Source organism: Eumetopias jubatus, unplaced genomic scaffold, assembly GCF_037043125.1.
Source record: "Eumetopias jubatus isolate StellerSeaLion01/CBP00866 unplaced genomic scaffold, mEumJub1_p1.0 scaffold_4, whole genome shotgun sequence".
NCBI lineage: Eukaryota > Metazoa > Chordata > Mammalia > Carnivora > Otariidae > Eumetopias > Eumetopias jubatus.
This window is the reverse complement of record NW_028274810.1, coordinates 71,734,240-71,754,067: the sequence shown is the minus strand read 5'-3', so window position 1 is coordinate 71,754,067 and position 19,828 is coordinate 71,734,240. Positions and strand designations below refer to the sequence as shown.

At 39.3% G+C, this 19,828-nt stretch overlaps 1 protein-coding gene and 1 pseudogene across 1 annotated transcript in view; both read right to left on the bottom strand.

Moving 5' to 3' along the window:
- Positions 1-19,828, bottom strand: part of ZSWIM5 (zinc finger SWIM-type containing 5) — a 214,732-nt gene that overhangs the window by 56,582 nt on the left and 138,322 nt on the right. The window contains exons 3-4 of the mRNA XM_088022453.1: positions 11,650-11,798; positions 10,261-10,411 (exon numbers count right to left, since the gene is read on the bottom strand). Coding sequence (XP_087878579.1) covers positions 10,261-10,411; positions 11,650-11,798 — 300 coding nt within the window. The remainder of the gene's footprint in view (positions 1-10,260; positions 10,412-11,649; positions 11,799-19,828) is intronic.
- On the bottom strand, positions 14,419-14,990 carry LOC114224250 (golgin subfamily A member 7 pseudogene; annotated as a pseudogene).

Below are 19,828 nucleotides of genomic sequence, written 5' to 3'. Positions count from 1 at the left end.
ACTGTCTGGGGCCTGGCACTTCAGGAAGTGTTTCTGGTGTATGCTATGTGCACTCTGCTGTTGTGTTTTGTTTGCTCTTTCACACAGGTCAGTCCTCTGCAGAGTTCCTCCTTGCTTGCAGTGGGGAGTGTCTGGACCTTTAATTAGGTGTGCTTTGATTTGTTTCTTAAGATAAGGCTGGGGCAAAAAAAAGAAAAGCCTGATCCAAGAAAAGAGAAAAGGAAAAGGAACAAAAATAGCAAAGAGACAAAAAACTATAAGCCTGATTCCAAAGAAAAAGAAAGAAAGAAGGAGGGGCGCCTGGGTGGCTCAGTCAGTTAAGGGTTGGGTTCTTGATTTTGGCTCAAGTCATGACCTCAGGGTCATGAGATCAAGCCCAGTGTGGGCTCTGTGCTGTGCATGGAGCCTGCTTAGGATTCCCTCTCTCCCTCTCCTTCTGTCCTTCCTCCCTCCCCCTCTCTAAAAAGAAAAAAAAAAAGAAAAAGAAATGAAAAAAAAAAAAAAGAAAAGAAAAGAAAGAAGCCTGATCCAAAAGATGAGAAAAAGAAACCAACCAACCAACAAATGAACAAAAAACCATAAGCCTGATTCCAAAAGGAAAAAAAAAATGGCCTTGTCCTATACCAGAAATGAAGTTGATGCTTTGGAGCACTCTATGATCAACAGACTTGGTACATACAGGGGGCCTGTGTTGGTCCCCTAGGGGAGAGGCCCACTGTGCTGCCTCACAGTCAGACCTGCCCTAGTAAAGATGCCCCTGCCAGGCGCAGGGTGGAGGGGTTTGGTGTAAGGAACTCCAGCCTCCCCTGGGGGATCTGTGTTTCTCTCTGAAGTCTGACAGAGCTGGTGAGAGGGTTGGAATTAAGAGTGGAAGATGGCATCACCCTGCCTTCTTGTCCCCCAGGGAGTGGAACTTGAGGCCACCACAGTTCAGGAGGCCCTCACAGAAAAGCTAACAATCTCCCCTCCTGTGTCCCAGGCATTTGTCAGATCCCAGCACCACAGTTCTCTTGTGTTTTATTTCTGGCTGAAGGCTGGGATTCAAAACTCCAGATCTTAAAGGACTCAGCAAGGTGTGGAACACTCCCCTCCCTCGGAGGAGAGCCTCACAGCACTGTGGCCAGCACTGTTCAGTCCCAGAAAAGCAGTCCCATGGCTGTGCAGGTGCCTGGAGTCTATGGTGAAGCACTGCCAAAAGCTGCAACCAGGTTATCTGCCCTCTGTGCCCACCTCTGTCCCCTGGTGTTGAATGGCCGCTCCATGATGCCTGGCAGGTTTTTGTCCTTGGAGAGGCAATATACCCTCTTCCAAATGTACTCCAGGAACGGGAACGTTCTCTCCCGGTGCAACCCAGGGGATCCCCACACATGGCATCTTGCTGTCTTGTGGTAACCTGACTCGTTGGTCTCTCTCCCTCTCACGCCCTCTCTCCCTGAATAGGCTCCCTCCCCACCACAGCACTTTGGCTTTTCTCTCCCCCAATTCACGTGTCCAAACCTTGCATCTGCCACGTTCTCTCCCAATTGTGCAGACTGTTTTCTTAATCCTCAGATCAATTTCCTAATTGTTCAAAGTTATTTGATGTTGATCTAGCTATGTTCCAGGGACAAGGCAAGCCCAAGGTCCCACTACCACTCCTCCATCTTAACTTCTCCAAGCAGATTAGATTTAAAAAACATTTAGAAGACCAACAGTAAGTGATATCAGTGTGAAATTTCAGATTAAGGATGACAAAGAGAAAACATATGATTCCACAGAGAAAAGACATGACATTCTCCTGAACCAGAATGGCCTGGTACTTCACAATGACAAGTGGAAGCTGGAGGACCATGGAGAAATGTCTTCAAAATTCTAAGGGAAAAGGACAAGTTTTCCAACCTAGAATTATACACCTATCAAAGTACTGATCAAAAGTGAGGGTAAAATTCAGCAATGCAAAATTTATCAATTATGGAAAATTCATCTTCCATGTACCCTTATCTGAGGAAGCTACTGGAAAATGTACTCCACCAAAGCAAGAAAGTAAATCCACAGAGAGGAAAATGTTGCATTCAGAAAACAGGGGGTCCACATAGGAGAAAGAAAAGGAGAAGTCCTAGAATGATAGTAAAGAGCAGTATCTACATGATGACTCTGCAGCAGGTTTAGAAAGCAAACATTCTAAACCAGGGATAGGAAAATAGATGGTTCTAGAAGAAATGTCTCTAACAAGCTAATAAAATTGATAGATTATTTGATGTGATCAAATATATTATATGAAGATTTTAAATTACTGGTAGACAATTTGGGGGTAAATTAATGATAACAAAAATCAGAAAAATCTACAATCTCCCTAAAACTCAAACAATAAACAAATAAAAGTAATTATTAATTCCTGAAGGGGGAAAAAAGTTGTGTAACAAAGTAAGTGTAGTGTTAGTATACTATATGACTGTGCTACAAATATTTATTTAGTCATAATAATGTAAACATTTGGGGTGCCTGGGTGGCTCAGTCAGTTGAGCAACTGCCTTTGGCTCAGGTCATGATCCTAGGAGGATGGAGGCCCATGTCGGGCTCCCTGCTCAGCAGGGGAGCCTGCTTCTCCCCCCACCTCCCCGCTCATGCTCTCTCACTCACTTTCTCTCTTTCAAACAAATAAATAAAATCTTTTAAAAAATAATAATGTAAACATTTAATTTTGATCTAACCTCAAATCGTAATACCATGATTTGAGAGAAGGAGGGAAAAGTTCATGGTATGTATATATGTGTGTATGTATGTATTGGGAGCTGTAGACTCAATGAGAATGAGACCTCTCATGAGAACTCTTGTTCTTTCAGCCATGGGAGGACGCGGTGAAAAGATGGCTATCTGGGGGCACCTGGGTGGCTCAGTTGGTTAAGCGACTGCCTTCGGCTCAGGTCATGATCCCGGAGTTCTGGGATCGAGTCCCGCATCGGACTCCTGGCTCATCGGGGAGCTTGCTTCTCCCTCTGGCCCTCTCCCCTCTCATGCTGTTTCTCTCTCTCTCCCTCTCTCTCGCTCTCTCTCTCAAATAAATAAATAAATAAATAAATAAATAAATAAATAAATAAATAAAATCTTTAAAAAAAAAAAAGATGGCTACCCGTAAGCTTGGAAGTGGGCCCTCGCTTGACACCAAATCTACTGATCAGTTGATCTTGGGACTACCCAGCCTCCAGAACTGTGAGAAATAAATTTCTTTTGCTTGTAAGTCACCTGGTCTATGGTATTCTTTTGTAGCACCCCAAACAGACTAAGACAGAAATTAGTACAAGAAGTGGGGTGCTGCTATAACAAATACCTGAAAGTGTGAAAGCAGCTTTGGAACTGAGTGAAGGGTAGAGGCTGGAAGAATCTTGAATTGCATGCTAAAAAAGCCTATGCTGCTGTGACCAGACCTTTAAAGATGATTTTGGTGAGGTCCCAGAAAGAAAAGAGAAGACTTGTAAAGTCTTAATCTCCTTAGTAATCCTGAACAGAGTGTTGGTAGAAATATGGAAGGTAAAGGCCATTCTGATGAGGTCTCAGATGGAAATGAGGAACGTTAGTGGAAACTGTTGGAAAGGTGTTCCTTGTTATATAGTGGCAAAGCACTTGGCTAAACTGTGTTCATGCCCTAGCAGAAGGTAGAACTTTTGAGTAATGAAATTAGCTGAGGAAATATCTAAGTGAAGTATTGAAAGAGTAGCCTGGTTCCTCTTGACTACTTATAGTAAAATGTGAGAAGAGAGAAATAATTTAAAGATGGGATTGTTAAAAAGGAAGCAGAACTTAAATATTTGCAACCTTCTTAGCCTATCTATATTGAAAAGAAGAAGCCCTATCTGGGAAAGAATACTAAGGGTTTGATCCTTAGAGAGGTAAATCCTCATCTTTCATTGTAGGAAGATAAAAGATAATATCTAGAATGTAAAAATCAAGAAAGAACAGTTGTGTTCCTGCTCTCGCTGTCTCTCTCTCTGTCAAATAAATAAATAAAATCTTTTTTTTAAATATTTTATTTATTTATTTGACAGAGAGAGAGAGCACAAGCAGGGGGATCAGGAGAGGGAGAAGCAGGCTGCCTGCTGAAGAGGGAGCCGGATGTGGGGCCTGAACCCAGGACCCCAGGATGTGGGGGGCTTGGTCCCAGGACCCCAGGATCATGACCCAAGCTGAAGGCAGACGCTTAACGAACTGGGCCACCCAGGCACCCCTCTCTACTTTTAGGATTTAAGAATCCTAAAGTCCTGTATAAACGTAATAAGAAAGAAGTTTTTTCTTCATACTGTAGCTCCCCAATGGTATCTGTGTTACACAGTTTGCTGGTTCTTCTAAAATTAATGTAGGGAGGGATATGGCCCCACCTACCAAGGAACAAAAATGATGAAAACGTGATCATTTAGGATGAGAGGAGTGCGAAAAACAGAATTTTGAGGAAACATTTAAGTCATGAGCAGAGAAGGAAGAATAAGCAAAAGAGAAAGAAAAATAAGAGAGAGAAAAAACCCAGGAGAAATCAGTGACACACAAGCCAATTAGCAATGTCTAATGTAGCAGAATGTCAATATTAGTAACACACATTTACTTTACAGTTTACAAAGTGTTTTTCATTTATACTGAAGTCAAAGATTTTCACATTTAACCTTCACAAGTAGAATAAGAACCCCCAAAAAGCCATTAAATTTAGCAACTACAGGGACTCTAATGACATTATGAATGGCAAAATCAATAAGATAATAGGAATGGAAAACAGATCAAGTGAGCTGAGAGAGGCTTAAGAAGTAAAGAAACAGGGGTGCCTGGGTGGCTCAGTTGTTAAGCGTCTGCCTTCAGCTCAGGTCATGATCCCAGGGTCCTGGGATCGAGCCCCGCATTGGGCTCCGTGCTCAGTGGGAAGCCTGCTTCTCCCTCTCCCGTTCCCTCTGCTTGTGTTCCTTCTCTCACTGTGTCTCTCTCTGTCAAAAAAAAAAAAAAAAAATCTTAAAAAAAAAGAAGTAAAGAAACAGGGTGCTAACTCAAGTCATCAAAGAGTTCCTATTTCCTAGACATTCACTTATAAATATATTTTAATATATATTTATATATAATATAATATATAAATATATATTAAAAAGGGGATCCCTAGAAAGTGAGTACATGAACCTTCACTGGAAAGTTAAAAATGAGTTTTCTGTCTTATTAAGTCCTAATGAATTTGTTTCAAAAACATTCAGAGACTATCACATCCCTAAGAAAGAGCCAAAGCAAAAAATTCTGCAGTTGCTTGCATATAATAGCATTCATGGGACTGTGTTACCAGTATCCAAAAGCATATTTTCCAGCAACTTAAAAAAAGTGTCAAAAACTCTAACCAAAGGTTAGCTACTATGGAAATTAAAAAATCACATAATTATTATATAGTAAATATAATAGTAAAATAATAGCTATAATTTATTTCTTTTTATGGGCCAGGCATTGTGTTTAACATTTTATATACATTATCTCATTCAGTCTTCCAGCTCGGGGAGTCAATGGTCTTGGGCTGGCTACAGAAGGTAGAAAACAGGGAACCAAGTAGGACTCTTAGATTTTCTTTTTGAGCCACTAGATACATCTTGGTGCTGATACAGAGATGGGGACAACAAGGGGAAAATCAGACTCTGGCAGGAAAATTAAGAGTTCAATGATGGTCTTATTAAACTTGAGATGTTTCTTAGAAGTGGTGGGTAGGTGGACACTGAGGAGAAAGGTCAGGGCTAGAGATACAAATTTGTGAATTACCTATATCTAGAATGTATTTAAAACCATGGCACTTAGGGGCACCTGGGTGGCTCAGTCATTTGGGTGTCTGACTTTTGGTTTTGGCTCAGGTCATGATCTCATGGGTTGTGGGATCGAGCCCTTCACTGGCCTATGCTCAGTGGGGAGTCTGCTTGAAGATTCTCTCCCTCTGCCCCTCCCCCCCACTCTCACTGTCTCTCAAATAAATAAATAAATCTCAAAAAAAAAAAAACCCACCCATGTGCCTGAATATGATCACTTAGGTAGAGAATGTAGACAGGGCAGTGGGTACTATGGAGTACTCAATATTCAAAAGGATTGAAGAAAGGCAGAAGAGTCCTGCAAAATAGACTGAGAGAAAGCAGCCAGGAATATAGGAAGAAAAACAGGAAGATGGGGTTATAGAAGCCAAGAGAATAAGTTTCAAGAAGGGCATAGTCAATTTTATTGAAAATTACTAAGAGATCAAATAAGATAACAACAGAGAAGTAACCACTGTATTTAACAATACTGAAGTCACTGGTGATTTTGACAACAACTACAATAAAGTGGCAGAAATGAGCAATGGAAGCTCATTTATAGTGGGCTCAAGATAGAATGGAGGTGAGCAAAGGGAAAAGGATGACTACAGACAAGTTTTTCAAGAAATATTGCTTTGACTTCTGTACAGCGAAGGAAACAATCAACAAAAAAGGCAACCTATAGAATGGGAGAAGATATTTGCAAATGACGTATCTGATAAAGGATTAGTATCCAAAATATATAAAGAACAAAGTTATAAAACTCAACACCCAAAAACTGAATAATCCAGTTAAAAAATGGGCAGAAGACGTGAACAGACATTTTCCAAAGCAGACATACAGAAGGCCAACAGACACATGATAAGATGTCCCACATCACTCATCATCAGGGAAATGCAAATCAAAACTATAATGAGATATCACCTAACACCTGTCAGAATAGCTTAAATCAAAAACGCAAGAAACAAGAGACGTTGGTAAGGATGCAGAGAAAGGAAAACCCTCTTACACTGTTGGTAGGAATGCAAACTGTTGTAGCCACTGTGGAAAACAGTATGGAGATTCCTCAAAAAGTTAAAAATAGAACTACCCTATGATCCAGCAATTGCACTACTAGGTATTTACCCAAAGAATACAAGAATACTAATTCAATGGGATACATGCACCCCGATGTTTACAGCAGCATTATCAACAATAGCCAATCTATGGAGAGAGCCCAAATGTCCACTGACTGATAAATGGATAAAGAATATGTGGTATGTATATACAATGGAATATTATTCAGCCACAAAAAAGAATAAAATCTTGCCATTCACAATGACACAGATGGAGCTAGAGAGTGTAATGCTTAGTGAAATAAGTCAAGAAAGACAAATACCATGTAAGTTTACTCAGATGTGGAATTTAAGAAACAAAACAAACAAGCAAGGGGAGAAAAAGAGAGAGGCAAACCAAGTAACAGACTTTTAACTACAGAGAACAAACTGATGGTTACCAGAATGGAGGTGGGTAGCGGGGTGGGTTAAATAGATGATGGGGATTAAGGAGTGCACTTGTGATGAGTGCCAAGTGCTATATGGAAGTGCTGAATCACTATATTATACATCTGAAACTAATATTACACTGTATGTTAACCAACTGGAATTTAAATAAAAAACTAAAAAAAAGAAATATTGCTTTGAAGGAAAGAACAGAAATGTGGTAATAATTGGAGGAGGATGGGAACATCAAAGACACTTTTTTTTTAGATTGAAGGTATTAGAGCATTTTTGTATGCTGATCGAATTGGTCCAGTAGAGAGGGAGAAACTAATAATGCCAGAGAAAGGAGATAATTGCAGAAGCAAAATTCTTGAGAAAAGGAGATGGCACAGGACCCAGAGCAAATATGTAAGAATTGCCCTTTTATAGGAGCAGAGATACTTCATAGATTTTAACAGAATATAAAGCAAAGCATATGTGTACAGATATGGGGAGATGGGAAAACTTCATGTCTGACTGCATCTATCTTCTCTGGTTCAGGATCTGCATGTAGTGAGTCCACTCTTCTAAATTCCTAGAAACCCTGCCTAGGCCCTCCCAAGTGAGCAGGCCTTGTGAACAATAAGGAACCCTCAGAGTAGTAAGGGGAAGCATGCATGCACCATAGTCTAGTGTCTGACCCAATAAGGCTTCTCTTAGTGCACTGGTTCTCAAATTGTGGTCTCTGGAACAGCATTCCTTAGAAATTTGTTAGAAATACAAATTATCAGGCCCTACTCCAACCTACTGAATTAGAAACTCTGGGGACAGGGCCCAGCAACCTGTTAAATAAGTACTCTCGGTAATTTTGAGAAGTTTGAGAACCACCGTCTTTGCAGAATCCTGAGGATTTTTTAGAAGACTGAAATAGCAATTTCTTAGATACGAAAATGTCAGAAGCAAGAGCTTTTCATAATGAACCTAAGTATATGACAAATGCATTAAAAGCACTGGGAGCCAGCTGTGTTAACTTCTTCTCACCTACCTTTGCCTCAAAGGCCAAGCGCAAGTCCATGGCACAATCCCATGAGTATGACAGAAATTACTTCATGAGATTCAGGCCTCAGATGAAACTGATTCACTGAGGAAGGCTGATTTTAAATTTAAAAACATGCACTTTAGAGAAAAATAAGTACATAACAAGATAGAATTGAGGGAGATGTTGCAGAGGGATGCTTGATTTGGGGTCAAACATATTGCTGTTCCATGGGAAGAACCACCATGTGTGATCTTGAATAAAATACTTAACTCTTCTGAGCTCAGTTTTCTCATCTAAAAATATGAAGGTGCCAAAATCTTACCTTGGAAGGGAGTCCGTGACTGCAATCCCTTCTGAGTAAAGAGTCTAGTAGTAGTCCCCAAGTTGCCATGTGTTGTATCATGTGACCCTGGTCACAACAGTTTGGACCAGTAGCTTTAGACCAATAGTGCAACATTCCTATACTTCAGAAAGTGTGACCATGTCATGGCAGAGACAGTTTTCTATAATTTTATTCTGTATCCAGAAGTAACCAGAGCTATCTCTGTTTCTTTGCAGTAAACACACAATTACCTTATAGGGTTGTTATGAGAATTAAGTGAAAAAATGTCAGTATAATCTGGAACACAGAGACTGGCACATAACACTCAAAAATGTAGCTATTCATTACTAATGAGAGCTCCAAAGCCATTAGTGCCACAGGTGAGATCAAAAAACCTCGGCACCCAAAACAAAACCCCAAAGTAAATGAGCATAGTTGCAGAGTCATGAAGCCTCACTATGCAAGGCTTTTAGCTCTGAGGCTATGAAATATATGCTCCAGGAGCTTCAGCCCAGAAGAACTCACTGAACTCCTAACCTGCAGCTTTCTCTTATATTACTTTGTATGAGTGGGAAGTTTGTTGTTGCTTTCTGGCATGGAGGAACTACGGAGGAGCTATATATTAGAACTTTTAGAATATGTTACACAGAACTTTTCCAGTATAACTAAAAGTGGGGCCATGATTGGATTCAGGGTATGGAAGATTCTGAAAACAGGGAGAGGAGTTGAGTATTAGCACTGCAAAACTGGCCTTGGAGTAGTGGAATGATACAGAGAAATGATGACCAAAGAAGATGGCCTTGATGAGGAGAATCTAGAACAGAGAGGCCATTCAGGAGGCCACAGGTCTAATTTAATCTAAAAGTTCTCAATGCCCTCAACCAAACCAGTGGTGATGGGAAATTAAAAAGTGTGAATGGACACTGAATTGCATTTTGAAGGTCAAGGCATCAAATGAAGTTGGTGACTGAATGTTGGGAATGAAAGGAAAAATGAGTGCTTGACAGTCAGTTTCGTAGAGTGAGGAATGGTGGTGCCACTGCCAGAGTTAGGGGAAACTTTTTTGGTTGAAGGCCCGAATTCATTTTTGGATTTCTCAAGCTTGAGGTGATCAGGGGATTTTTCAGTGGAAATGGTTATAGGGCAGTGCTGATAAGTGGAAAGAAGATGAGGCTGAGATCAACAGAGAGGTAAGCTCTGAAGCCATGACCTTAAAAAAAAAAAAGTTCTCAGGGGTGTACAGAGGAAGAATAGAAGTCCAAGGCTCAAGTCTTGGAAACTGCCCTATGTCTAAGAAGTGTGTCTAGTAGTAATATAAAAGAGCAAACCCAGGGAAAGCAAGAAAAGTAAGGTTGATAAGTGTCTGGAGAGCCAGGCTAGTGCCAGGCAACAGAAGCCAAGGGAAGACATTTTCCCTCAGCAAAGCCTTCTATGTGGTAACATCTGGAACAGAATACTGATGTCAATAGCAAAGCACAATGCTGTGGAAGCAACACAAGTGAGTTCAGAATACTCTGGGTGGCCTGTGTAGAGCCCATATTTTCTACAGCTAGGCTAAAGTTCATTTAGCAAGACCCATGTAATGACTGATGGCAAGTGTTCACTAACACTGTTGCAGGGGGCAAACTGGTAGGACAGACATAGCACTTCTCTGAGATTATGGGGACTTACCTAACTCATCCCAGAGTTGCCTGCACTTATCTGTCATGCTTGTTCCCTGCTGCCTCCAGAGTGTGAGTCGTGGGTCAGCCATAAACTGCTCAGTTATCAGCGTCAGCATCCTGGCTCCATTGGAATCCCTCATCCGCAGCATCTCTCGAACCTGACACATAAGGAGGGGCCGGGGGTTGGTGACTGCACATCATAAAAAAGCAGGAGGAGAAGGAAGGGGAGGAGAAGATGAAGTATCTAAGTGTAACACACCCAAAGAGCCAAAAAGAGGGCTTCTTGTTCTACAAGCAAGTTCTCTGCATATATCAAGAAAGCCTGCTGTACACAGTGAGATACCACTTCACATCCACTAGGATAGCTAGAATCAAAAAGTCAGATAACAACAAGTGCTGGTGAGGATATAGAGTAATCAGACCCCTGACACTGTTGGTGGGAATGTTAAGTGATGCAACTGCTTTAGAAATCAGTATAGCAGCTCCTCAGATGATTAAATGTAGAATTATATGACCTATCAATTCCAATCCTAGAGAGAAATGAAAACACATGTCCACACAGAAACTTGTATGAGAATGTTTATAAAAGCATTATTTCTAATAGCCAAAAGGTGGAAATAATCCAAATATCCACTAACAGAGAATGGATAAACAAAAGTGGTATATCCATACAATGGAATATTATTCAATCATAAAAAGTAATTAAGTATGGATGCATGTCACAACATGGATGATCCTTGAAAATATTATGTTAAGTGAAAGAAGCCAGTCACAAAAGACTATCTACTATATCATTCCACTCTTAGGAAAGCCCAGAATAGGGGAATCTATAGAGACAGAAAGTAGCTTAGTGGTTGCTTAGGGCTGGGGGAGGGGGAGTGAGGGATAGGGGAAGTGACAGGTAAAGGGTATGGGGCTTCTTTTTAGGGTGATGAAAATGTTCTAAAGTTGACTATGGTAACGGGTACACATATCTGTTTAAAATTAAAAACCACTGAATTGCAAACTTTAAATGGGTGAATCATCTGTCACTAAAGGTGTTAAGAAAAAAAGAAAGGAAATCTGCTGTGAGAGCCCAGAGTTCTAAAATACTACATCTCTTCAAGGCCTCATTTGGCAGCCTTGGGTTCAAAGCAGAGGGATGGGGCCCTCCTTACTAAAACCCCCAGCAAAGCTAATTTATTTAGAGTGGAGCAGAACGAAGAGGACTACCAGGGTGAGGTAGTAGGGGTCCCTGGTTGCCACCTGCTCTGGATCAGGTCTGCTCTGATCAGCCCTCCCATTAGTTTTCAAGTATTTAGTATGGATAGGTCAAGTGAGCTAGCTACAACGCATGAAGCCAGAAGTGTTGTGAGCCCAGTTTACTTAAAGAAAAAAAATACCTTTCATATCTTACCTTGGCAAACATTGAATTGAGTTGCTTCCCAGAGCCATAGTAACCACCCTGGGAGAGAAAGAGCTTCACTTGTTCTTTCACTTGTTCTTCATCCAAATGCCAACAGTTCTCATCATCAATGCTGGCCCCAGCTGTGGGGTCAGGGGCACCTATGAGGAATGGGAATGGTGAAATGAATCCCCTGAATTCATATGCTACACATTTGGCAGGAGGGATACTCAGTGAGTATATTAAAAAATGGATGGTTTATTCTGCCTTATTCCGGGCTTTGTCAACTGTGTGGTCCTAAATAAATGTAAGAGGGCTAATGCTAGTTTCATACTCACTTATGTCTCAGTCTTATCCCCTTCTAAGGTTTACAAATACCATTCTAGGCAGAAAAAACTCCCAGAAGGAACTAGAAACACTGACTCAGACTTGAAAGTTTTAGTTGGAAATCACTGAACTTACTGTACTTGAACCAATCAAACAAGAAATAGTGATGTATTTTTTTTCCCTAGGAGGGTGACATTTATTTTTTTTCCTTCTTTTTGCCTTCCTATGAAGTTCAAATAAACCTTAAAGTACAGGTTTAAAAACTCTGTTTTTAAAGTTCATTATGCAATTGTAGCTTCTGAGTGGAGTTAACACTTCTAAATCTCTAGAAACTTGTCCCTTAAAGCAAAGGCAGAGTGCCATACAAGGTGAAAAATTTTATAAATTTATACTCAAAATATCTTTCATATCTGGACTCATCGCACCACCTTCAAACAGTTTTGGTTATTTACACATCCCTCTCCCCTCATGCCCTGTTAGCTGCTTGCTCACAGCTGAATTACCCACAGCACAGTGCTGGTAATGTGACAGGCACCTAGGGAATATTTATGGAATGAAAACTGAATCTTCTCTCACTTTCTCAAAGACAGAGTCCTGTGTTAGGTTTTTAGAAACCTGCCTCCAAGTGATAAAAGGCTATAAGTCAAATGCTCTACAGGTGTGGTCATGCAATAGATTATAAATTCATGTCATGTTTAATCAGTCAATCTACTTTTTCTCTTGTCTTCCCGTATCAAAGTCCTGTTTAAATGAAATCCAGGTCTACCCAGAAAAGCTGTTCTTTTGCTAAGCTTTTTTAGTGCATCTTATTGTCCATAAAATCAAAACGGTTCACACATTCAGTTATTCTACAAGTACTAATTAATACATATGACTGTCCAGTTTATGGTTACTATATGCTACTTTTCTTCGAATGTATTATTCTAGACCCAGCTCTTTTTTTTTTTAAGATTTTATTTATTTATTTGACAGAGAGAGACGGCAAGAGAGGGAACACAAGCAGGGGGAGTGGGAGAGGGAGGAGCAGGCTTCCCGCTGAGCAGGGAGCCCCATGCGGGGCTCGATCCCAGGACCCTGGGATCATGACCCGAGCCGAAGGCAGACATTTAACGACTAAGCCACCCAGGCGCCACTAGACACAGTTTTTTTGTTGTTGTTGTTTAAGAAAAGTTTTACTAATGTGTTTTTATTTCAGCAAAGTTATTGCAACAGGTTTAAAAGGCAGACAGACACACTATTACAGGCTCTAAAGTAACAAAGGAATTTTATACAATTAAAATATTACACAGACCAATGAGATTTACTGAATAACAGATCCATAAAAGAAACTAAATCTGAAAGATTAAATCCAGTATTAGCACCTACAGTATCTCTGAAAGTAAAACTTTTAACAGTTTCATTTTTTCCTAATATATTTCTGAACTTTCTCCCAAAAATAGTGCTCTCAAACCCCAAAGATGAAGGAAGGGCATAAGAAACCCAGATACTAAGAACATACAGCCAAAAGAACTAGAAACACTGACTCAGCCTTGAAAGTTTTAGTTGGAAATCATTGAACTTACTGTACTTGAACCAATCATAAGACTTCTGTGCACTGAATACTGTATATGAGGAAAGTCTATGAATCATAAGATTTGCCAGTAGCGTCAGTCAAAAATTAGCAATATACAGTATTATTCCTATCAAATTTTTTTCACATAAGTTATATTTATAACAAAACTATAATTAAAATATTTATTATACTTGCTTATTACACATTCAGGGACACAGCAGGGACATTTATGTGTTTGATGGTTTAGCATCCACTTTATTATGCTTACTTATTTTTGTAAGGAACACACAACACATACTACATCTTCCCAACATTCAAGGTAATGCAATAATAACAAAATTCTCCAAAGAAAAATAACTGGAAATTGCATTAAATACTGCTTTAATTAGGAATAATTGCTATCATAAAACAAATAACATTATACATTATTTTTCCAATGAGTTTCAGTTTGAGAAACTGAACAGAAACAGATCTTTAAGATTTTAGTCATGGCAAAACTGGTAGTTCTTCAAAACCTGGGAGATGCATTAGCAAAACCACAGACACAGCCTACCTTTCACCAAAATCCTGGAGAAAAGCATTTTATGAATTTGGGGGAGATAAGACTGAACACGGGCTGAGATGTCACTTGGAAGTCGAGAGCCACCTGGGAAGCTGGCCCAAGGAATGAAGGGAACCACTGGTCCTGGTGGCAGATAAGAAAGAAACTTTGTGTTGGGCTAACCAATGGCCTATTTTATTAATGGCTTTGAATAAAAAATGTGAAATGTGTCATTGTGTTTTCTCAGAAACTAATCAAAAGATTACAGAGCCCTACACAATTTGGAGAAACAAAGTGGATGCTGAGCAACTAGAGGTCACTCCAGGTGTGGAAGTTTAGAAAGTCTTTGGAGTAAATGGCACCGTGGCTCTGGCAGCAGATACAAAGGAATGATGCTCTGGAGAGGAGGCAGGGGACACTCTGATCGGCCAGTGGATAGATGAGGGTCCCAGCTGGAGGTGGGATCTTTAATTCTACGGTTTATCTTCCACTACTCATGCCTCTGTCTTCATAAATAGTGATTTCAATAACTCGGAGTCCTCTCTCAATGGGATCTGTCAGGAGGAGGCCTTGGGGAGCATATATCTTCTCATTCTGCTCTTGAATGTATTTGGACACTTCCTTCAGAACCTTCTCATAATGAGTTTCCATGCATAAGAAGATGATGTATGCTGTTAAACAAGCCAAACAGCCTTCAAGATAGGATTGGCCCCCAAGCTTCTCTGCTTCTGCATAAAGGTTATTTAGAGTTCGAACTGTTTCTTCAAACTGCTGTCTATCAATCCAGTTCTCCAGCTCCGCGGGGAACTTGGTCTGGAACTGGCACCGTGTGCCACTGCTGTAGTCTCACTGAATGAATACCTTCCCAGACACCGGCGCCTGCTGCGGCCTCATGGCGAGGACAGGACGCGCGCGCCACCTCCTCTGCCCTCCAGCTGCGGTTGCACCGCCCCGACACAGTTTTGATTATATCACTTCCCCACTCAGAAGTCTTCAGTGATGCACCATTTTCATTATATTAAGTCCAAATGCCTTAGCTTGGCATTCAAGGCTTTCCAGGCTCAGGCCTTATCTTTCATTTCTGGCTTTGTCTACCCTATATTTATACTATGTTTCAGCTAGAAACTTAGTGTTCTCAGAAATCAACCACATTTCCTTATGACTTTACTTCTGCTTTTTCCTTTATTTCTCTCCCTCTCCTGCAACCCGTTCTTCGGCCAAACAAATGATACTTCTTATTGTCAGTATTGCCTCAGCTCTAGAGTCAGGGCTGCAATGAGCAATGGAAACCATAAAATAAGCATACAGAAAAGCCAACACTGGTATGCTTCATGTACTGCTTAGTTCACTTGGCAGGGGAGGCTCTTTTACCCCCTCACTAAATTAGCCATATAACCCATTGCCACCTGTCAAAAGTGTGTCCATTCTATGCTCAAATACATATAAAAGGAGTAATACTCTTAGCACTTTATTATTACTTTTCTTAAAGATCTGTTGCATTTTGTTCTACATCAGAATTGTGCATTTCTCATACATTCCCAAAACTGAAATTTTTAAAGAGTAAGTGTTCAGTTTTGTACCTCACAGTGCCTTGCTCATTACAGCACTGAGTTAATATTTATAGAATAAACAAATACATGTCTCACTGACCATCCAGATTTAAGCTCCAGGTGGGCAAATAATATATCCTGTACTTCTTTTGTATCCCTAAAGTGCAAAGCAGAACAAATATACTCCTTATCCTTAAATATTTGTTAATAAGAGCCATATTTTTAGTGCTTCCTACACGCCAAAGTCTAAGCACTTTTTATCCCTATCCTCACTACAACATACTCTCCTTGAGGGTATAACCCCTTTTGTTTGCTGGTTTATTTGCAACATATAGAACAGTACTTGGCACACAATAGGTGCTCAATGATTATTTGGTAAGTAAATTCCAATGAACTCTTATAACTCTATAAGGTAGTATTATTATTCTAATTTTAAAAGGAAAAACTAAAGCTTATACAGGTAAGTGATATAACAGATGGAAAGTATATGAACCAGTATCTATATGCTGGTCTCTCTTCAAAGTCTGTTTTTCACTACAACACTAAACTTCAGCCTCTAGCCTCATAGGCCTGAGCATGGAGAGCCACAAGCTGGTTTCAGGCCCCTGAACATAAAGCTGGATGGTATGTATGAAGATAGTCAAATCCTTTCTTGGCCTATTCCACTATATAGAATATAGGATTAGTCAGAATAAGGCATTTTCCCCTTAGTGAGGATGATAAGAGTTCTCACCAGTACAGTGATTCTCAAATATTAATATACAGGATAATCACCAGGGGTTCGTATTAAAAATGCAGATTATAGAGTCTCACCTCTAATGATTCTAGTTTTCAGTAGCTCTATAAAGACAGAACTGAGATAAAATGAGATATACTAGGCATAAACCAAGGACTGGGCCTTTGAGTACCTTGCTGCCAAGGATGGGGATGAGGGAAGAACAGAAATGGTGCTCCAAAAACAAGCAGAGATGATTTGAATACCAATTCTGACTCTTGGGTGGTTTAATTAGGATAAGAAAAAGCAGGAACAGGACCCAATATCCCGGGGGAGGTGGCCCTAATTAACTGGCTGGAAGTGTGGAGTGATAACTCCTTATAAAAGTTCAAAGGGGTATGGAGAAAACTGGAGAATCTTTTAGGCCCAGGTGGTGGTAGTGGCAGCAGCTCTGGAAGAAATAAGGCACAGTTTATAAATACGCAGTGTACAGACTATAGAAAACTGCTAGGATAGGGCTCGGTCGGATAAGGCAAAGCCTCAAGAGTTACTAACAGTAAAATTTCAACTAGAACTTCAGAAGGATTTGTTTATTTGATAGGAAAAGAAGGAAAGTCAACTATGTAAATGTTTGCTATCTACAATGAACCCAGGAGATGAGAAAGAGAGCTACCAAAATGGATGGTTGCAGCAAAAAAGGGAGTGAGTCAATATTTGAGGCATCCAGGTAACACTACTATAAGGAGTTGGTGTGACTGTTGAAGGAATTAAAGTCATCTAGGAGAGCATGAATTGGCAAGAGGCCCCAAGGAGGATTTTCTAAGACATTTTCCTTTACTCAACCAATATTAATTGAGAGCCTACTATGTGTCAGGACCTGTGCCAAATACTGGATGTATGGTGGTAAACAAAGCAGATATAGTTCTTACCCTTGTGGAGCTGACAGACTAATTGGGGAAAGGGACGTTAAACAAATAAATACACATGTACATATTTGTGTGGGAAGAAAGACAGGTCAAAGTTTTCCCTGAGAAGGTGGCATTTAAGTGAACACCGAGGAATGAATTAGGAGTTAGCCTAGCAAAGAGTGGAGGAAATACTGTATTTTTTGCTCAAAGAAGCATAAAGTCATAAACTATTGTGGTGATTGAGTATAGTCATAATAAGGGGGAGAGGATAGGAAGAGTATTTCAAGAAGAGGGAAAATCACACGAAAATGTAAGCAAATGCCACATGATTCAAGGTTTTATAGGCCATATGAAATCTGGACTTGATCCATGACAAAATCTGTAGCTATAGAAAAGTTAGTCTGGATAGCTGTGTGGAGAATGGAATAGAAGGGAGCAATAGTGGAAAAGGAATCTAGGTGGGAGATTATGGTAGTTTGATTTAGGGTGATGGTAGTATCAATAGAGAGAAATGGAAAATGATGAAATATACTTTGGAGGTAAAATTAACAGGTCTTGCAATGAAATGTGTATGGATTATAAATGAAAAGTATTAGGGATGACTGTAAGATTTCTATCATGATCCAATGGCTAAATGGTGGTGCTATTTATTGAGCAAGTTTGGGGAGGAAGGTAAATTCACATTTGGATATGTTGATCTGGGGATGTCTCTGTGATATGGAATAGTCAGTTGGATATAGGAGAAGTAATCTGTGAGTTATAGTACATAGATGACGCTTCAAGTCAAGGATGTAGCTGAGATTGCCTATAGAGATCAGAATAAGAAGAGGAGAAAACTTAAGATTAATCTGTAAGAAATGTCAAGATTAAAGGTCAGATAGTAGAGGAAGGTAGAGCATGTAGGAATGAATGAACAAGAACACAGATAATTTTAATTAGATAAACTAGGTCTGTAGTTCACAACCAGCCTCTCCAGCTGTCCACTCCCAGGCAAAATCTTTTTAAAAAATCCTTTGGTTAAAAAAAAAAGATAACAATGTTTCTATATACGTTCATGTTAGTCTTTTCATAAAAAGAGGTGAATATGACACTAATTACCCTCAGTAGTGGTAAAGTGGACCCCCTCAGTGTAAATGACACTTTAATGTTACAGTGTAAAATTTTCCACAGGATTGTAAAAGAAATGGTAACAAGTGAAGATAAAATAGAAAGGATGTCTTTTATAAATAATTATGAAACAAACCATCATGTGGCTTGAGGCTCCAAGTTAGCATTGAGGCTGTAACAATGAGCCCTGTCCTGAGGGAACTATTAATTAAGTCTATGGAATCAATTTTTCTTTCATTATTAAACATTCTTTTTTAAATTATAAAAATAATACATGCTTATTATATAAAATACACTAAAGCATAAAGAAAATAAAATCCACCTATAATGCTACCAGCCATAGATTACTATTGTTAATATTATGGTGTATTTCCTTCCAGTCCCTGTGTACACATGTACGTATATACACATATACACATTGCTTTTAAAATTAAATTAATATTTTAAAACTGAAATATAAATTATGAAGAGTATACAAATCTTGCATATACAGCTTGATGAATTATCACATAGTAATTTTAACAAGTGTAAGTATCAAGAAATATGAAATAGTCAAGAAATATAATACTACCAGCATCCCATAAGCCCCTTCACAAACACTATCTCCTTTCCTCTTCCCCCATATTAATCACTATCCTAACTTTAACACCAGACACTTGTGTTTGAACTTTACATAAGTAGAATCATACAAGAGTTACTTCTTTTGTGTCTGGCTCCATTCACTCAACATCATGTTTGTAAGATTCACCCATATTTTGGGGTTTAGCAATAGTACTTAATTTATTTTCATTGATGTATAGTATTCCATTATATGAATGTATCTATTTATTTAGTCACTCTACTGTTGATGGACATTTGGATTGTTTATATTTCAGCTGTTGCACATTATGCTTCTCATTTCCACTGAGTAGACATCTAAAAGAATTTCTGGGTCACACGGTATGCATATGCTCAACTTTAGTTAGACGATGCTAAACAGTTTTTCAAAGTGACTGCCACAATTTGTAGCTGCAATATATTAGTTCCCACATGCAATATATTAGTTCCAGTTGCTCAATATCCTCACCAGTAGTTGCTACTGATAGTTTTAAAAACTTAGCCATTCTGGTGGGTATATAATGGTATCTCATTCTGGTTTTAATTTGCATTTCCCTGATTACTACTTAAAGTACCTTTTAATGTGTTTATTAACCATTTGGATATCCTTTTTGTCAAGTGCCTTTCTGTGTCTCTTGTCCATTTTACTATTTGTAGGGGTTATTTATTGTATTAGGATATAAACTCTTTGTCAGTTATATATACTGTAAATACCTTCTCCCCTACTTGCCTTTTTAGTCTCTTAGGTGCCTTTTGATAAAAAGAAGTTTAAAATTTTAATGTAGTCCCATTTTCAAATCTTTTCCTACTTAAGAAAAATTTTTCTTACCTCAAGGACATGAAGATATTTTCTCATGTTATCTCATATACTTTATTGTTTTACTTTTCACATTT